The 18,887-nt window shown below is 31.7% G+C and overlaps 3 protein-coding genes across 5 annotated transcripts; all 3 read right to left on the bottom strand.

Moving 5' to 3' along the window:
• Positions 1 to 2,032: 2,032 nt before the first annotated feature.
• On the bottom strand, positions 2,033 to 4,238 carry LOC110629093 (E3 ubiquitin-protein ligase RNF4). Of its 2 annotated transcripts, XM_021775962.2 has the most exons (6): positions 4,077 to 4,238; positions 3,751 to 3,817; positions 3,306 to 3,585; positions 3,165 to 3,237; positions 2,885 to 3,015; positions 2,033 to 2,458 (listed from the first exon to the last, which is right to left on the bottom strand). In XM_021775962.2, exons 3-6 carry the CDS (start codon positions 3,543 to 3,545, stop codon positions 2,231 to 2,233), a joined length of 672 nt encoding a protein of 223 aa, XP_021631654.1. In that variant the 5' UTR covers positions 3,546 to 3,585; positions 3,751 to 3,817; positions 4,077 to 4,238; the 3' UTR covers positions 2,033 to 2,230. The 2 variants fall into 2 exon arrangements, with proteins under 2 accessions (XP_021631654.1, XP_021631653.1); XM_021775961.2 differs by lacking the exon at positions 3,751 to 3,817 and having other exon boundaries at positions 4,077 to 4,237.
• Positions 4,239 to 6,285: 2,047 nt separating this feature from the next.
• LOC110629609 (cell division control protein 45 homolog) lies at positions 6,286 to 9,144 on the bottom strand. The gene is made up of 2 exons (XM_021776657.2): positions 8,692 to 9,144; positions 6,286 to 8,552 (listed from the first exon to the last, which is right to left on the bottom strand). Exon 2 carries the CDS (start codon positions 8,259 to 8,261, stop codon positions 6,474 to 6,476), a length of 1,788 nt encoding a protein of 595 aa, XP_021632349.1. The 5' UTR covers positions 8,262 to 8,552; positions 8,692 to 9,144; the 3' UTR covers positions 6,286 to 6,473.
• Positions 9,145 to 10,168: 1,024 nt separating this feature from the next.
• On the bottom strand, positions 10,169 to 16,366 carry LOC110630313 (RPM1-interacting protein 4). 2 transcript variants are annotated; one of them, XM_021777743.2, is made up of 5 exons: positions 15,952 to 16,366; positions 13,075 to 13,139; positions 11,303 to 11,872; positions 10,610 to 10,801; positions 10,169 to 10,504 (listed from the first exon to the last, which is right to left on the bottom strand). In XM_021777743.2, the coding sequence occupies exons 2-5, from the start codon at positions 13,108 to 13,110 to the stop codon at positions 10,475 to 10,477; spliced, it is 828 nt and encodes a 275-aa protein (XP_021633435.1). In that variant the 5' UTR covers positions 13,111 to 13,139; positions 15,952 to 16,366; the 3' UTR covers positions 10,169 to 10,474. The 2 variants fall into 2 exon arrangements, with proteins under 2 accessions (XP_021633435.1, XP_021633436.1); XM_021777744.2 differs by lacking the exon at positions 13,075 to 13,139 and having other exon boundaries at positions 15,952 to 16,358.
• Positions 16,367 to 18,887: the final 2,521 nt, after the last annotated feature.

Raw genomic sequence — 18,887 nt, 5'->3', positions numbered from 1 at the left:
GAACAATTTTTATTTAGAAAATGTGAAATATTTGACATGTACTTTATTATTATTTTATATGTAGGTTTGATTTAGATAATTTTTTATTTTTTATTATTTATTTGTAATTTTAAAAGTTAAATGGAGAAAGAAAGAGATGTGAACAAAACAAGGTATATATATTGTACAATTGAATTAAATCTCAATTTTACCCCCCTATTTACTTTTTTTATTTAATTTTTATTTAAATAGTTTCAATTTAAACCAATGTTAGCCCAAAGATTGAGAGATTTGAGAAACTTAGCTTCTTCAATCATTGACTAAATCAAAAAGAAAATTAAGAATTTAGTCCAATAATCATGAAATTGAGCTTAATTTCAATAAATTTAGGCTAAATTTTGAAGATAAATTGAGTTTAGTTGAAATTTTTAAGCTAATTTGAATAAAAAATAAAAAAATGGCTAAATTAAACTTTTTAAAAGTACAAAGGTGAAAAATGAGCATTTACCATCATTATTAAATTTGTTTATTTCATTTTTTTAAATTTTTTTGCATATGTCACACAATTTTAAGTTTTTGATAGAGAAGGGATTGATTTGATCTTAAAAAGATAGTTATAGATTTATTAGGATGGAAAAGTTAATACAGTTATCATTATAGCTCTTTTTTTTTTGAAGTCATCATTATAGCACTTTTATAGTGAAAACTACCAAAATGCAATAATAAAAATTACTATTTAATTTTTATAATTTAGATTAATCGTTGTTTCTCTTTATTTTAAGAATCTTTAGTCAATCATTATTTTTTAAAATTGTTTATTATTTAGTTATTTTTATTTAATCTCTATAAAATAATTAAAATGCTGTAATATTTAATTACTTTCTATAGTTTTAAAAACAATCATCTAGTTTTCATAATCTCAAAACTATAATTATTTAAACTTTTGGCAATTTTAAAATTATAAACACATAATAGTTTGTGATTTTAGGAATGATTAAATAATCTCTCTATTTGGCATGATTTGTATAAAAAATAAATTTAAATAAATTTTTATTTAATTATGTATGATTTCTTTTTTAAAAAAATAAAAATTTTATATCTCAAAAAATAAACAAATTGTTTCATTTAAAAAAAATTAATAAAAAAAATAAATTGAATTTTTGTGAAATTTTTTATTTAAATAAATGTGTTCTAAATATAAAGATAGAATAATTAATTTTATTAAATTGTTGAAATTAAATAATAATTTTTTACTGGATAGACGCCAAAAGCTAAAATAACAATAGAAATGGTAGGGTATGAAAATCTTGTACTCACATTTTTTTGTGATGTATTAAGCAAAAAAATATTAAAATGTTAGTTATTTTTCTTCCTATCAGATTTTGATCGGAAGAAAATTGAAGAGAAGAATAATATACATATAAATACTACATATTTTCTCTTAATTTAGAGAAAGTGAGATGAGAGTGAAAATAATAATAATAACATAAGTCTACATTTTATTTTTTAAGAAAAAAGAATAAAATAATAATTTTATTATTAATAAAATGACTTTCCTTTCATATTTTTAGATAAATATTTTTTAAGATAAATATTTATTTTATTTTCCCTCTATATTTTCTATCTTTCAATCTAAATGAAAAACAGTGGCTAATTAGTAATTACTTAAAAAAAAAAGACCAATTTAGCATCAACATCTACACATTTTTATATTTTAATCCAAACACCTTAACGTAAATAATAAATATTCAACTTTTTTCATTTTAAGTGCAATTTTAACAAAATTTTAAAACTAACATATGAAATTTAATTTTAACCGCCATGTGGTTTGATAAAATCTTTCATCCCACCCCTTTTCCCAAATTTTTTTTAAAACTTTTTGGCACCAAAAAGCTAGAAAGCCCGAATCCACAGACATGCTACACCCAGTGTTTCATCTCTCAATCCCAAAGCTGGTTCTATCAACCCTGCTGCAGAAAATGGTTTTTCTCATCACCTTGAGATGACAGAATGGAGATAAAAGAGAATGTATTCATAATGAAAAACAAACACATGAAACACATTTGGTACCTCCCATAATAAAAGCCTGTTTCTTAAAACAAAAAGAGAGAAGACATCAAAATACTTGAACATAACATCATTTCTTTTTGTACTATAAATATATTGGACATCTGTAAGTAATGTTTCTTTTCTACTAATGACCACAGGAATTACAAAAAAACTTGCATGAAAAACCAATTGGTCATGAGCATCACAATGAACTGGTTGCTGGAAGGAACACCCTGATAAGGTTCTTAACCGAGATTTTTTTCCTACAGGTAGGACATTTTGCCTGTACTCTAATTGCAGCCTTAATGCAAGCCTTACAGAAAATATGCCCACATTTTGTTGATGTCTCCTCAACAAATGGGCCCATGCAAATTGGACAGTTGAAGGTTGGCTCCTTTGGAAGTGAAGGTGCTGATGGTGCATTATCTCCCTGCAAATGAAATATAACAGTAAGCCTCACACCTTCAAAAAATTCCTTAAAAGCAGTGAAATGAACATGTCCAATCATTTCGTAAACAATTTTTCCATCCTTTAAATGCAATTAATCATAAAGTTGATAAATAAAAATAAAATTATAACTCCAACAGCAAATCAACATTTCTACAGATATAACCACATTTAACGTTCCCAAATAAAATTTTTTTGCAAAAGCTTTTAACAAAATTGCCAAAGAAAAATATAGAGTGAAGATAGAAACACCAACAACTATGAAGATAAATTAAGAGTGAGTCAAGCCAATCATTAACCTTAATAGTATAAAGCATATGATACATCTTTAAATATAGCATGCTGAGCTAAAACCCGATAACAATAAAACAATGACCATGAGAGGTAGAGAAGCGGAGCATAGGCATACACTTTCAGATATTACTGTAGAGCTGCCACTGCTTTCCAAATTTACATAATGTTCACAGTTGATAATTGTTTGGTTTGGTAGAAGTCGTCTGCGCTTGTTATGGTTATTATAAGTCAACCTAGTTGTTTGTCCTGGAACAAGCAACATACACACTTCAGTTGACAGAACAAGTAAATATAGAAACAGCACTTCCAATCAATATCACTGAATAAGCACTATATGATGCCACATAGTTTCTGTGGAACGAAATATTAAAAGGGAGAAGCAAATGTCATATTACCTGAATCTACATCAACTACAACAGCACTTCCATGAGTTCTTTGGGCATTGTTTCTTCGAGCATTACTCTTGGCCTGACAAGAAAATAAACACATCAGAATATGAACACTAATGGTTAGGGGGAGAGAAACAGAAAACATACTTCAGCAAAAGCCCTTGGTGAAGATTCAATAACGTCATCATCAAAAGCCTCAACATCAATAGTAGCAGGTGGTAAAGGCTGGCCTTGTTGGCTTGCTTGCTCTCCATGCTGCACATCCTGAGTTGAAGTTCCTTCCTGATCCCTGCTTTCACTTGGAAGCACATTTAAGTCCAGCATTGTCTTCCTCCTCCGATACCCCCTTAAGGTAGGGCCTCTCACTCCCTGAGCTTGAGTACTCATGCTCAATAATCTTGCTATAAAAATTTGCAGCCTTCAAAACCTTGAAAAAACAATCCAAATAAAAGGGAAGAGTCAAGGCTTTTAACAAATGCATTCACCAGGTAGTTTCCTTTTCTTTTCAACAAAATGAAAATCCTAAGTCGGTTAAAGTAAATGCCAAAAAAGATTAATGGTACAGAAATACAGTCAGATAGTTAGTTCCTACCTTTAATGTTTTGTGCTTCCGAAATTTAAAATTTCAATTTCATGACCAACAAATTTTCCTTTCTTTTCTGCAGAAATTCAAATACCAAACCCCAGTATTCATAAATCACGCTATTAATCAACAATGATTTCCATTTATAAAAAAAAAATACCCACTGAGACGTAATCAAGGCAAACACCAATAATAATTACAAGAAAACCAATCTAAATAGAAAATTAAAGAAAATTGGCAAAAAAATGCAGATCAAAAGGCCAATCCGCTGATTAATTGAAACAGATATGACAATTTAGAGATAAAAAAAAAAACTTGGAAGGAGAGAATCGAACCTTCAATCTAAGACCACGCAAACCAAATCAATTAGCGTATACATAAAAAAAAGGTCGATGATCGGAAAGAGATCGAATTCTTCCCCGTCCAATTTCCAGGGTTTAAAACAGGGAAGGGAAGAAGAACGAAGAGAAGACTGAAAGGTAAAACGCAAAGAAACATGCTTTTCATTTTCTGGGTCTGTAACAAACGAGTCGGTAAGGCCCAACTGTGTCCACGTGGCACCACTCATAAACTGTTACGTTATCATTGCATTGCATTTCCAGCGCGTGCTTTTCAACATATCTCATGGCTTTCGTCAGCGCTTCCTGCTCTGCCTTGACCGGTTGACGCGTGAAATTTCCTTACAGTTTATCTCTAGACTTACAAGAATTTAATTTCATTTAATTTAATCCAATTTATTTATTAATTTTGTGTTAAAAAATAATAAATAATTCAATGCATTTTAATTTTTAAAACAATTATTATAAAGTCAGTAGAATTTACATTTTTTTAATTCCCAGTTTATTCATTAACGTGACTAGGTGAGTCACCCAAGTCCTTAAATTATTAATTGTAAATCAAATTCTAATTTTTTTTAATACTCTTTAGATAATATGTTATAATTTTCTCAAAACTAATAATAAATAAATTAAAAATAAGGATAATTATTTTTTTATTATATGAATAAAATTATTAGTTAGTTTTTTAATTTTAAAAAACATATTAAAAAATTTTTTTAATTATTTTTATTATAAAATATTTTACTATTTAATTTTCATAATTCTAAAAAAATTATTAATTAGTCTCTTAAATTTTTAAAAATTTATTAATTAATTTTTTAATATCAAAAAAATTTTAAATTTTTTATAATATTTAATAGTTAAAATATCAAATACATTTTAAATATATTTTTTAAAACTAAAAAATCAACTAATAAACCTTTTTATATCATAAAAATTAAATAATAATTTTTTTCTCCAAAATAACTTTAAAGCTTATTGACTAAAAAATAAAAACATTAAGATTTTTTATATTTATAACTTAAACTTTTAATCAAAAAACTTTAACTATTGAATTTGTTATAATTATAGTAATTTTTTAAATTAATTTTCATCAAATTTAAATTAATTTAATATTACATATTATTATTTTTATCACATAAATAACTTAATTAAATTGCATTAAATTTCAATTAAAATTCTAAACTTTTAATTATATGAAAATTTTAAATTATATAATTAAAATATTTAATTCTCTTATATTCAAATAAAAATTTTAATTGAAAATTTTAAATATGTTAAAAGCTTAAAATTTTAATTAAAATTTAATTCAAATTAATTAAATTACTTATATAATAAAAATAAATACAAATGGTATGGCACATGAGTTAATTTAAATATAGTTAAAATTAATTTAAAAAATTACTATAATTATAATAAATTTAAAAATTAAATTCTTTTATTTAAAATTAAAAATTTAAATTTTTTTTTGAATTGGGATTTAAAAATTTAAATTATAAATATAAAAACTCATAAAATTAAATTTTTTTTAACCAAAAGCCTAACTTTAATAATTATTGAATAATGGTTAAGATCTAGTTTAAATCTGTTTGAAATAACTATTACAGCGGCTATGAGGAAACCAATTTCTTAACAACTACTTTTTTCAAGGATATCGAAAATAGTCTCCTTTTTAAAATTCTCAAAATCGATTCGTGCACCCAGATAGAAACATATCATTGAGCACCTTTTTATTTTCTTGGGCAACCTGTTTTACATGAAACTAGGAATGGCCTGAACAACAGAAAAAAGAGAGAGGAATGAAAGCAAAGTGAAAAAAACCTCGCCTTTCTGAAATGGAGCCTTTCAGTTTTCACAATAACAAGTGGACCATTTTGGCCTATATATATATTTACCTTGCACGTGCAATGCAGAGTTAGTACATAAAAGTAGAATATTCTACATAGCAGTGTAATCTAAAGATGACCATTCTTATCCTTGTGTTATACAACCTCTTCAACACTTCAAAAACAACTGAAGATAGGAAATCATAGAGATTTTTACGTAAATATCATAAAAAAGTTTCACGTTTGACAACAATAGCAGTGCAAGAATTATGAGACACATTCAATGCTTGACATTGAGCAACATAAGTAGCAATTTCGTGCATCTTTTGAACTGAACAATTACTATGTAATAGCAAAAATAGAGAAACAAATTCTTGGACTGTAATCAAATTTGACTTCGCATTTATGAATCATTTCAGACATGGCAGGAATAAGAATTCAGAGACACAGCATATATGTTATCCTCCCCCAAGAACAGCACAGCTACTGTTGTAGGGAAAGAGCAGGGCAATTAGAGAAGAAAGAAAAGAAAAATAAGAGATATATCTAGACACTAGACAGTTCTCCATCATAGCTTTTCAGTTAATCTGATCATAAAATTATTAACTGCACCTTTATCTAAAACAATCCATGAGGATTCAAACAACTCATGAAAGAACTCAGCTCCAATTTCTTCGGCTGCATTTCTGAATGCAACGCCAAAGGCATTTCCTTGAACTGCACCAAGTCGAGGTTTTCCACAAACCCCAACGATCAACATCTTGTTTGGCTCTTGTGATAAGCATGCACAAAGCAAGGGCTTTGCTCTAGCTCCTTTCTCTCTCAAGGCATCCATCAGAAAATAGCAGAATTTTGTCAAAGCCTGTGGGTATCCCAACAACTTAGCGTCCACTGAATCCTCAAGCTTTACCCATCTGAACTTTCTTCCACTTCTGATAGAACCACTTTTTGTGATTGCTGTACTTCCTTGTCTGAGAATTGATCGCTGTACCTTGATCGCTTGTTGCATTCCAGATTTCAGCTTATCCAGATTATTCAAGGACAGTGCATCATATGCCTCCCCAAACTGCTTAGAAGCACAAGAGCCATCAGAGTTAACAAATGACTCGAGCAATGCAGTAACCCCATAGACCACATCTGCTGCAGAAACCCTGGAGCTATACCCATGAAGCCTCAAGAAACTCCTGTAGTAAAAATCATTAAGCCCATATTCAGGTAAAAACCGTTCAAATTCATCTTTCATCTTTCTCTTCACTTCAAGATTCATGTATTGAAACTTCTGTTGGCAATCCACAAGTGCAAATCCCATTCTTGCAAGGAGAAGCTTCAGCTTCTTCATTCCATTGTCGCTCCAAGTCTTTAATTTTGTGGCAATATATGAAGAACATAGCATTGAATCAAACAAATTCCACTCCCTTAACAACATAAGTCTTGGCTCATCTTCATATGCTATCCTTGATGATTCAGGGGCTCGAATCTTTGTTCCATCTTTGAGAGTCACCATAGAAACAGCCTCCAAATTACCTGAACTATTGATATGCTGCTCAAGCTCCATAACCCCGGCTTGATACCTCTCATCCGTTAATCTCTCATGAACAAACTGATCAGTTAGTGAAACACAAGCCAACCAAAGCAATTCATTTGTGTTCTTCCTCAAAGAATGTGACAAATCAAACATCAAACACCCGGAAGGCCTTCCATGGAAAGTACCCATGTGATAATATTCTTTCTTCAATTTCCTGAAAAGCTGAACTGGGTCGTCTTCATTCTCCTTTGCAACCCTCCTTCGCTTCCTTGACCCACTGCTCCCATTCTCTTCACCTTCACTTTCACTGTCTTCCTCCTCTTCACTATCTGAACTATCGCCATCCTCATCATCACTATTCAACTCACTTGCATTAGCCAAAGCCGAAACATCAAAGTCATAAGCCAAATCAGCTTGATGTTCATCATCATAGGTGTGAAGCACAATCACACTGTCATTCTGCTCGCTCAGGTTATGCAAATGGATAGGGCGGTGACTATCAATGACAAAAACACGCGCCCCAGGGCCTAAATTGAGTAACCTCCGCAAATCACGCTGGCAACCCCAATTAATTAATAGGATTGAAATGGGTTCACTTGAAGGTGAACTCAAGTCAGGGCCAGCAAATTTATGAATTTCTTGGAAAGAGGAGACGGGATAGCAAGAGTAGCGGACAGAATCAGATTCAAGGATGTGAAATATGATTTTAAGAGCACATAGGGAATCAACATCAGAAGTCGAGGGAAATATAAGCAGAGGAGAGAGCGAAGAAGCCGAGACTGACTCGCGAAGGCGAGTGTAAAAAGACTCCAACCTTTGCTCTCTCACCATAATTAACCAATTGCCACCACAAATATAGAGAAAAGACAGATATTGAAGAGCCCACAACTGAATATCAAGCTATTGAACTTCCTTTTACTGATTTCAGATGTTCAAATTGGAAAATAGAGCTGAGATCTATATGGGTAGGTCGTAATCCATTATTTTTTCTTGAATTTTAAGCCGTAACAGCTCAATTAAGCGGAAAATTTTAGGGGAAGATAAGAAAAGGGGGAATTTTAGAGAATAATTGGAATTGGGTCATGTCTGATAATGTTACAAGATGTGAAACCACTCAATTTCCTGGAAAAAATACGAGAGAAGTAAGATTACCCAGAAACTGTTTCAGATTCTACAACAGAATAGCAGCCGAACTGAACTAAATAGCAACCCGCATGAACAAAGGACACTCAAATCAGAGGTAGAGATGGAGGTGGAGTACCTGAGACTTGTGCATAAAATGAGAAGCCCTCTGTTCCTTTCAACTCTAACATCCAGATCTTACACAAAGAGAGAGAGAGAGAGAGAGAGAGAGAGAGAGAAAGTCTGTGTTTGTTGTTTTTAGGGATTAAAGTGTTGTTTTTGAATCCACCGTTAGTTTTATGAAATTTTAAATTTTCGCCTTACCGCCAAGTTTTGGCGCTAACTTATAATTTACCCGATCTATTGTAGGGTCAAGATCTCAAAGTAAGCTCATCTAATGGCCTACACAGGATGTTTGCTCTAACTAAAACTGATATCGGTTTTAGGATATAACTTTCCCCAAAACAATTTTCAAATCAGAGTAATCGGATTAGTTTTCAATGTTGGGTGTTTTGGAATTCAAATTTTGATTTGGATAAATTGTTAATTAATTTTGATTTGGATAAATTGTTCTAACTAGCATATCTCTATTTTCACTAAAATTGATTAATTAATTTTTATTATTTTAATTATTAATCAAATAAAATTAAAAAAATATAAAAATTAAAATATAATTTTAACTAAATTTTTTTTTTTAAATGGAATCGATAAATCTCTTAAATTTATTCAGATCTATCTACCATTATGTTAAAATAATAAAATATTATTCATAATTATAATTTACTCTTTAATATTTAGTTAAAACTTATATGTAATATATGTATAGAATGTTAAACCAAATTAATTAATTTTTTTTAGGGTTCGATTTTACAATATAAAATAAATAGCTGATTTTGATAAAGTATAAAAAGTTCATATTTTTCTCCATTATTATTATTACGTCATTATTTTGTTAAAATTAATTATTTAATTTTATTTATAAAAAATAATATAAATATCTCTTTATTTTCTAGAATGAAACCATTTAGTATTATGTTAGATTTTTATTAAAATCTAACTTATTTTAACTTTAATTAAAATAAACCATAATTCAAATATAATTTTTTTTAAGAATAACTATAATTTATACTTAAAAGTATAGATATTAAATCTAATATAAATATTTAATGAAAAATATGATTATTTTAATTGAACTTTAAAATACAAATTAAATAGTTAACTTTGATAAATTATAAAATCTTATGATAATTTATCTTTTTAAATTAAGATCAAGTTTAAAAAATAATAATAATTTGGCAAAGTTTTTAAAAAAATTTTGTGCTACAACCGCGAGACATACGAGCGCCGAAAGAAAATTAAATAATCTCTGTTATTAAATAACTGATAACCGATTAACAGAGTCCCTACCTACGGTCAGGTGGTACTGTAGCAAATGCCCTTCACATGGCGAAATTGTGCCTCAGATTGCAGCAAATGCACTTCACATAGCACAAATATGAGGAAACATCAACAACCTGAGAAAAAATGAAAATTTTTCTATCCTGTTAACTATTTTATAGGAGAAGGCAAGGCTGCAGTTTTCGTCTACATATCCCTCAAAATCGATGCACGAGGAAGACAACAAAGAAAACATTACATCTAGATTAGAATTAAAGAATTTGTATCTGATCCTTGCCAGACAAATATAGCTGTGAAAGCTACTGCAAGTGACAAATCTTAAAGTGAAAACAATAAGACCGAAAAGAACAAGAACAAGAACAAGAACAAGAACATGTTTCCAGAAATACATTGTTTATCATCATAAACAGCCAAGCATTTATATAGAAGGAATATACTCAAAGGAGTTACTCTGCATGAATAGAGCCTTCAAAGTATTTACAAGTTCCACACAACTCGTAGTCCACAAATATTACTCAAAGACATCACTTTCGGCCCCATGGAAAGCAGCAACTCTGAAAATTTGAAAATGATATCAAATAATATTATGCAAATGATGATATCTTAATCTGAAAGTATGCAGACCAGAGAACTTGAATATAGATGGAATGATGGTATACCTTGGAGCTGTTGTTGGGGGTTGGTTTCCGAGCATTGCTTATAGATGACCTGGTTGGCGTGCCAGGGACTTTACCTGCCTCGATTTGCCTCTCCTCCCTCACTTTGTTGAAAATGTGAGTATAGCCATCAGCAGATGCAGGGTTGTTCTCGTCCCATTCACCAAATTTTGGAACAGCAGCACCCTTATCAGGCTGACACATCAAAAACAACAGACAGAAACATTATTTCAGCAAGGATTAAGGGTCTATATGGCGTTTTTGTTAGAACTATTGTTAAGAAGAATGCTTTTTTTTAAATATCTAATTATACTTTTTTTAAAAAGTGCATTTTTGACCCTAAATTTTGATGCCGACCAGCACCCAAGATACCCAAGAAAAACAAAACTGAAAGGTAATTCATTATAATCCTCGATCCTTGCACTATGAGTTCATATTTGATAAGAGGAAAGGCATTAAAGTAGCTTGAGAAGCAAATTTGTCCTGAAAGGACAATTTCAGATTGTCAACAAGATAAGCTAAGTTCAAGTTATGACTGTTTGCACTCAACTTCTGAAGGAAGAAGATCATAATGCACAATAATAATGATGATGATAATAATAATAAGAAGAAGAAAGTTACTTATTTACTAACAGATCAGCAAACAGTCAAATGACTACTTAAATAATAGTCTGGGGCATAAGAGAGAAGAATTACACTTTCACTGCCTTTTGGTTTCAATCGGGATCTTCCAGGAGTACCATAGCTACTTTCAGATGAACCTTTTCCTTCCCAGGCAGGAGATGGAGCCCCACTACCTCTCCCTGAGATCCTGGCCTTGTGATGGAGTGGGGACCGCTCCATGCTGTTTTCAGACCCCACGCTTTTTGCACTTGGTCTTCCAGTTTGTCTGTGGGCTTCACCGTAGCTTACTCCACGGCCACCATAACGCGATGGGGAAGGCTCACTGCCAACTACCATATTCATGTTGTCATGGCGTGCTGGAGACTCAGTAAACTGTCTGAATTCACCATCTTCCTTGCTCCTTCGACGCTCATGTGCTTGTCTAACAGCCCCCTGCCCTGTTGGTTCCTCCATGACTCTGCCTCCAGAAGGAGGCGTTTGAGCTGGAGCTGCATCATCAGAGCTTAAATCAGGATTCTCTTCAGGATCATTTGGATTTATCATCTTCCCACCTCGACCCTTTCGAGCCTTTTCAAAGTAAGCTGTGTAAGGAACATTCTCTTCACTTTCCCAATTGCCAAACTTTGGCACATGCGAACGTTGCTGCCACAACAAAAATATATTATTTATCCAGAATGTAATCTGTAAAAGGAGGGGAGGGGTTCAACATTGAAAAAATCCAACAGTTCATCTATCAGGATCAGTGAATCATTTTCATAAAGTTAAAAGGTATCATATTGCTTATTATAGAATTTTCTTTTATAAGCAGGGTTACAGTCTTACAGATGGGGTGAAGCGAACTGAATCAATAAAGTAGCTTCAAATATCTGAAAAGGAGAGAGGCTGCATTGCACCACCATGAAACCATATACCTTATTATTTCCAGAACTCAGAATATGATATAGGCCATTGTGCACCAATGCAGCACATTATTCATGTTTTACTCTGTTTGTGCTAATGATTTAAAACAACTCAAATCATACTCACAGCGTAACTTAGTCTGGAGAAATTTATTTGCTATTTAAGGGAAATGTTGCAAACAATGATAAAAAAATTTGGAAAAACAAAAAATGGAATTCTTGATTGAACATGTTATATTTTTGCAGCAAATGTGTGCATGAATGCAATCACAGCTAGAAAATGTGTTTAACCTAAGATTATACAATAATATTACGACATAGAGCAAATTAGCTTTCAGACATTTCATGTCTCTAGTTGTAAGCTACATATCAATATTACTTCAAATTGTGCCTCAGAACTTGAGCTGAGATTGTGTTTTTCTCATCAGCAGAAAAGGTTAACATGAAAAGGAGAAGGAGGAGCTGATGATGATAAGTAACTGCCATTTTAATACCCAGCAAAAGAGTTAACTTTATATCTGCATGCAATCTATTCTTGTGGAGTCCTTTTCAGGATTTTCAAATAGCTTAACAGAAAAACCAAAGAAAAGCCGACAAGTTGGGTTTTCAATCTAAGGGAAGTCAACAGATATCTCCTATTCTGAAAAATTTTTAGCTCAATCTCCAAACTCATTCATTCATCATGTGACATTAGATATAGTTAAAGAAACAAATCAAACTAAAATTAGGGATCAAGATGACAAAATTATAGAACAATTATGAAACAAGTACCACTGTAACAGCCTTGACCAAATTTGGGCTGTCAACCTATGAGTACTTCTTCTAGTTAGAATTACAAGTGCAAAACCAAGGTAAGAAAATCCATCAAATACAGTAGAAGAACTAATCCTTCCGTCTGCATATCAAGCATGCCTGTGTGCTGTGAAGTGTAATTAGTTTATTCACCTTCTGACAGATGTGCGATCCATGCACGCTACCCATGCTTCACCTCAGAGGTAGCAAACTAGCAACTGAGAAAAAAAAATTGCAACCACAAAGGGCCAATTTTTAGAGAACTTATGAATTGAAGTTCAGTAGTTGTGTGTTGCTTCATTCTCTCTGTGCCACTAAAAGTTATAATCTTGAATTGAAGTATACCATTTCAATCCTTCCATTGACCCTTTTGCTTGTCGTGCATTTGGATTCTTGTTACTATTCTTATTTGGCTAATCACTGTATTAAGTTGACCAAGCACCTATACTTTATCAGGATGATGTTCTCTGTTTTGCTTGAGAGGAAGCACAACTACAGCACACTAAAATTATTACAAAGGAAAAAAAAAATCATTCTCCAGCTCCCTTGGTGACGTAGAAAGCTAATCTGAAAATGTTGATCTACTTCCTTATTTTCGTTATATAAAAGCTAGGGGAAAACGATGGTAACTCTTGTCAATTTCATGCCTTCATGTTTTTTTAGTTTCAGATAGTTTGATAATTTCTACTACCTTCATTGCTCATTATTGTCATTCCACAAAAACCCAGCACTGTTTATTATATTTGGATCAACAAACTAATTCAAGAAAACTTTAATCCATACGCTCGCAAATTCAACTTTCTTAAGAAGTTATCTTCTTAAAAGAGAAACAACCGTTGTCTTCTTAACAAAAGTAAGTTTTGTATGAAAGAATTTCAAATGAGAGTTAAGGGTGAGAAAAATAGGGATTAACAAGTTTTCTATGCACATCTATAGCCTGCACCAGTCGATCCTAGTAAGATATGTGGTACTTTGCTGGAGCAAAGTTATAAAACATCAGAAAAGGCAAAAACTGAGCTCACAAGATTCCAGAAATAACCTACCATGGAGGCATGGTGATAATAGCATCAAGACCATAAAATTTTACGAGGAAAATGATTACCAATCTTTTGTCAACATATACCAAAGATTTGAGACTGCTCAGGTACAGAAAAATGCCAAAAATAGAAAGTCAAACCATACAATCACCAAAAGTCAAGACGCTAGCTTGTTTTAGAAATTCCATATTTCAACAAATTCAAAAAGAGCACCATCAAATAAATAGTGAAGAACCTGTTTTCCATAGTACATATTATGTTAGCTAATTGGTGAAGCATAAGAATGAATTGTGTAGACTTCCTTGACCAGCATTCACAAATAAGAAAGGAAACTCTAATCAAGCAACTGTCACCTAAAGTCCCTGAACAATCAAACCATCAGTCTACCAAATGAGAATGGCTCAATTAATTCATGCAGATATAAAATCAAGACTGTGTCCTAACCTAACAGCCAAATTTCATTGTTTTACATGTTCTTTAATCCTTATACAATTACTGAGACAATAAAAGAAGTAAACTACACGAGTGCAAAAGAGAAACCCCTTTTACACCACCCCTTCTTCCTCTCATCTTTCTGTGAATGAAGCAGTGCATCCGGGCCCTTGGCTCCAGTTGTAAATACAGAAACCAAACAAGTAAAAGGAGCATGCCTCTTATGTTAAAAGAGAAATGCAACGAAATTGCATGCTGTTTGCTATTGACAATTTCGACGTATGTTATGAGACAAACCTATTTATTTTCATTAGACCTAAAGTGTTCTTGACAATACCTACAGAAATTGTATTCTATAAAGAAATTCAGACATCCATGCAAGAAAGGGATGATATAAGTATTTTGATTATCAAATTTCACAGTTCTACATACAAAAAGATTCATAGCCAATAAAACCAAAAGGTTTATTTTGAAACAATAATAATAAGTTACGCCACGCCCAGTTGCAATTTTCTTATAAAAAAATTTGATAATCCTATTCCTAATATGCCCAAACAAAACCACATTTCACCTTCTAACAACATAACATATTTTAGACAGCTAAAGAAACTGTATAATATTAAGGCAAATTCAGTTTATTGGCATAAAACTTCAAAAAAAAAAACATTTTAAATAAGGAACTGAAGTTAAACATCTTTCATAAACAAGAACAGCTGGCTTAAATTTTCAAGTAAAGTTGATGCATCATGCATGTCCAATAATGTTTCAGCCTGAACCTGAACTTAATATGCAAGACATTTATCAAATCAATCAATGTCTCAATCCCAAGGGGGAAAGATTCCTTTAAATCAAGGGCAACATGATCCAACAGAGAGTGTATTGAGAACTGTCACAAACCAAACGAAAACCAGTTAATCCTATCAGCCACAATATTCTAAAATTAGGATTATTATTGCGTAAGCTCTTGAGATTAGTAATAATTTCCAATTATGGTGATTGGGTTATGTCTGATGTTGATATCCACCTAATTTGTATACATTTCCTTTCTTAGTTTATTTGCATTCCATGATTCCCTTGCAAGCTAATACATCAAGCAATACAAACAAAACTAAGACAGACAAACTGCCAATTTACCTAATAGTTTGTAGAAATTATTGTTTCTCTACGCTATTAAGATTATTCATCTTTTTTTTTTTTTTTTTTTTCGAGTCTATCAGGTGTACTGTTAAAAATTCAGTACTAATTCCAATCCATGTAATTCATACCCAAGAACAGACAATCAAAGCAAACTCAGATTAACAGAAAACCAGTGCAACCATGTGACAATCAACGCCAGATAAGAAAGCCCAACATTGCCAATGAAGAGCATTGCAAATTAACATAATCTACAAAGATTATAGATGCTGTTTTTGGTCCTCAGAAACCAGAAGGGCATATTTTCTTTTTCTTCTACAACTTTCTCAGCAACCAAACAGCAAACAATGAAAATAACCCAAACCAAATAAACATAAAACACAAATAACCAACAATTTAGGGAAAAAATAGAAAGGGCAAAACTTACTGTCATTTCTCTCTCCACCAAGATTGGAAGAAAACCCAGAAAGCAAATAACAATATTTAACAAAATTCAGCTTTCTTCGGACAAAAGAAGCTCAAAACTCCTTCAAAGAACCCTTCAACGACCCAGCAAGAAAAAGAGAGACCTTTGCCCACACGGAGAGAGAAAGAGTGAGAATCCAGAGAGCCTTTTTGACAGAGAAAGAGATTGTTTAAAAAGAGGTTTATCCACCATTGACGGGAGCCAAGGGTAATGTTTTGACCATTCTATATCTTCTCCTCTCTCTCTCTGTAAAAAAGAAAAAGTCTCAATTTCTTCTCGGTTTCCAGTGTCTCCATCACCAAGTCACCGTACGTTCCTGTACATGCCTCCACTACTGTATTTTTTGCAATAGCCAATAGAATAAGCCAGTTGGGTGTGGAAGAATCGATCCCGCGTTTGATGGGGTGTATGTAATAATCTAATCAAACTTTTATTAAAATTTAATAAAAAAAATTAATCACGTTTTGTTGAATTACACGGCGAGAGTTCATACTCTGATGGTAGCAGTTTTTGTAAAAATTTCCAATTTTTATCGTTTTTGTCTGTTTCCGGTGGATAGTCTGTTTTTGGGGTTAAAGTTAACGGCGTGACTGTTAATGACGGCTGACCATCCTCACCATAAAGCTGCATTTGTCTCTGTCAGCAGTGAACAGTGTTGTCTTTGTATTTTTCTGTTCAAACATTAATTTCAGTTGACCTTTCTTTTTCCATTCCCAAATTATTGTATAATTAAATATAATAAATTACCATATAACCCTTTAAATTTTATAAAACTTATAATTTAATTTCTTTATTTTTAACATTAATATTTCATTAATTTTAATTATTAAATATTTATTATTTAATTTTTATAATTAAAAAATTCAATATTTAAACTTTTAATTATATAAAATTCCGTTAATTAATATTTAAAATATAATCGAAGTAAAGTTTTATAAATAATTTGGGATGGTTATAAAGTTTTTACTAATCGAAATAAATTCATTATAATTGAAAAATTAATGATTCAATATATTTTTAAAAAAAAAAAATATAAATATTTATATCCGCCTTCACTGGTTGATTTTTATTATTTATATGAATTAAATTTTGAATTTTTTCTCCTTAAGTGAAGTTAAAAATTTAATAAAATTAATATTTATTAAAAATATTTTATTTTTAATGAATCAATTTATATAAATAAAATTTAATTTTAATTTTATGAAATGACTATGCGTGTAATTAAAAAATTAATAATACAGGGAAGGAAGAAATGCCAAGCACGTTGTTTACTTGGAGATATATATATGAAGTGGTGGAGGTGAATTATGAGTTGTCACTCAAGTTTAGGAATGAATTTGGATGAATTTAATTTAAAATTGAATTCAATTAAATAAATTAAAAATTAAATTTTAATATTTATAAAAATTGAATCGAATTAATTTTAATATAAATTAAATTGAATTAAATTGGTCTGATTCGATTCGATTTAATTCAATTTGATCGAATTAAATTTTTAATATATTTTTTATATTTTATACTTTAACAATTATCATAAACTGGAATCAGTTCAATTCAAATTTTTAATTATTTTTATTAAAATTAAATTAAATTAAAATAATTAAAATTTTTAAAATTAAAAATTGAATTAAATGAAAATTAAATAAAAATTAAACTAAAATTTTAAATTAATTCAATTAGATCGATTTCTTAACTTTTATTCCGTAATGGGAGATTAAATCATTTTAAATTATTTTAAAGTGAAAATATATTTTAGAAAATTATTTTTTAAAATCTTTAATTATTTTAAATTAATTGGAAGCTGATGATCTGAGATCCAATAGAATAGGGTTTTACAAGGGTTTTGTATTACTGAATAAGGCCTAAGCTTTCTGAGGAGGGGACTCCTCTTTTATACATTATCTTGCTTGCTGGTGACGTGTAAAGGTCTCTCCAGGATTGGGCCACGCGTCTCTGCCATGCGGATTCGGAGGTACTAGGGTATCAGCCACCTACTCCATGCATAACGGCCTCTGATTCTCCTCGTGCGTACGTTCGAGCGGATCTACCAAGCTGTCTAGTGAATATTATTCTGGATCCTGGACTGGGTTGAGAGTTGGGCCGGATGCTAAGCCTGAGCGGAGAGGGCCTGCTTCGTGCGGGCCGGGCCGGCTTGAGTGAGGAAGATGGGTCGAGCCCGGCTTTGAAGGTTGGATGAGCCAGGCTTGTTATATATATCAGGTGTGTGTGGGCCTCTACGTCATGGGCCTTGGGCTGTGGTCAAGCCCCTGGTCCGGGGTGAAGGAATTCAGCAGTCATCAATTGCCCCTTCACCTTCTCGGCAGTTATTGCTCCAACTGCCGAGGGGGTGAATACCAAGAACTATTATGATCGCGTCTGTTCGGGTTCAGGTGCCTTAATAACATCCTTTCATCTTTCAGTCGTTGCGCAGTTTCTGAATTCTATCTGTTCTTTCCCCTTTCTGTCTTTTCTCTATTCTCCTTGTTCTCTGCCGCCTTTACTTTCTTGTCATCATTATCTGGACATCTCCTTTCTTTCCTTTTCCGTGAATATCTTTTAAGAATCTGATATCGCTGGCTTAGAGTCTAGTGTAGTTCTGCCCCGTACTAAGTCCACAGGCTCCGAGTATATATCAGCGCCAGCTTTTCTTCATTCTTGAGCCTTCTGTTGAAATGAGAAATTCTTGTTTTATCTGTGGCAGGTCTATTCGACACCTTCTTCGAACAGATTGCCTTGTGCCCCAGAGGTTTGCTTTGATTTTGCTCTTATCATCCTAAGGGAGAGTTGTTTCTTACTTGTCTCTTTTTTGAAATTTTTTTGCAGTTCCTGAAATAAAAATGGGTCAGTATAAAATTCTTGCAAATTTGATGTTACCTCTAAGGCGTCTGGATGGTGCA

This window comes from Manihot esculenta, chromosome 13, assembly GCF_001659605.2.
Source record: "Manihot esculenta cultivar AM560-2 chromosome 13, M.esculenta_v8, whole genome shotgun sequence".
NCBI lineage: Eukaryota > Viridiplantae > Streptophyta > Magnoliopsida > Malpighiales > Euphorbiaceae > Manihot > Manihot esculenta.
Note: the sequence above shows the minus strand (reverse complement) of the source record. Positions and strands in the feature narration are given on the sequence as shown.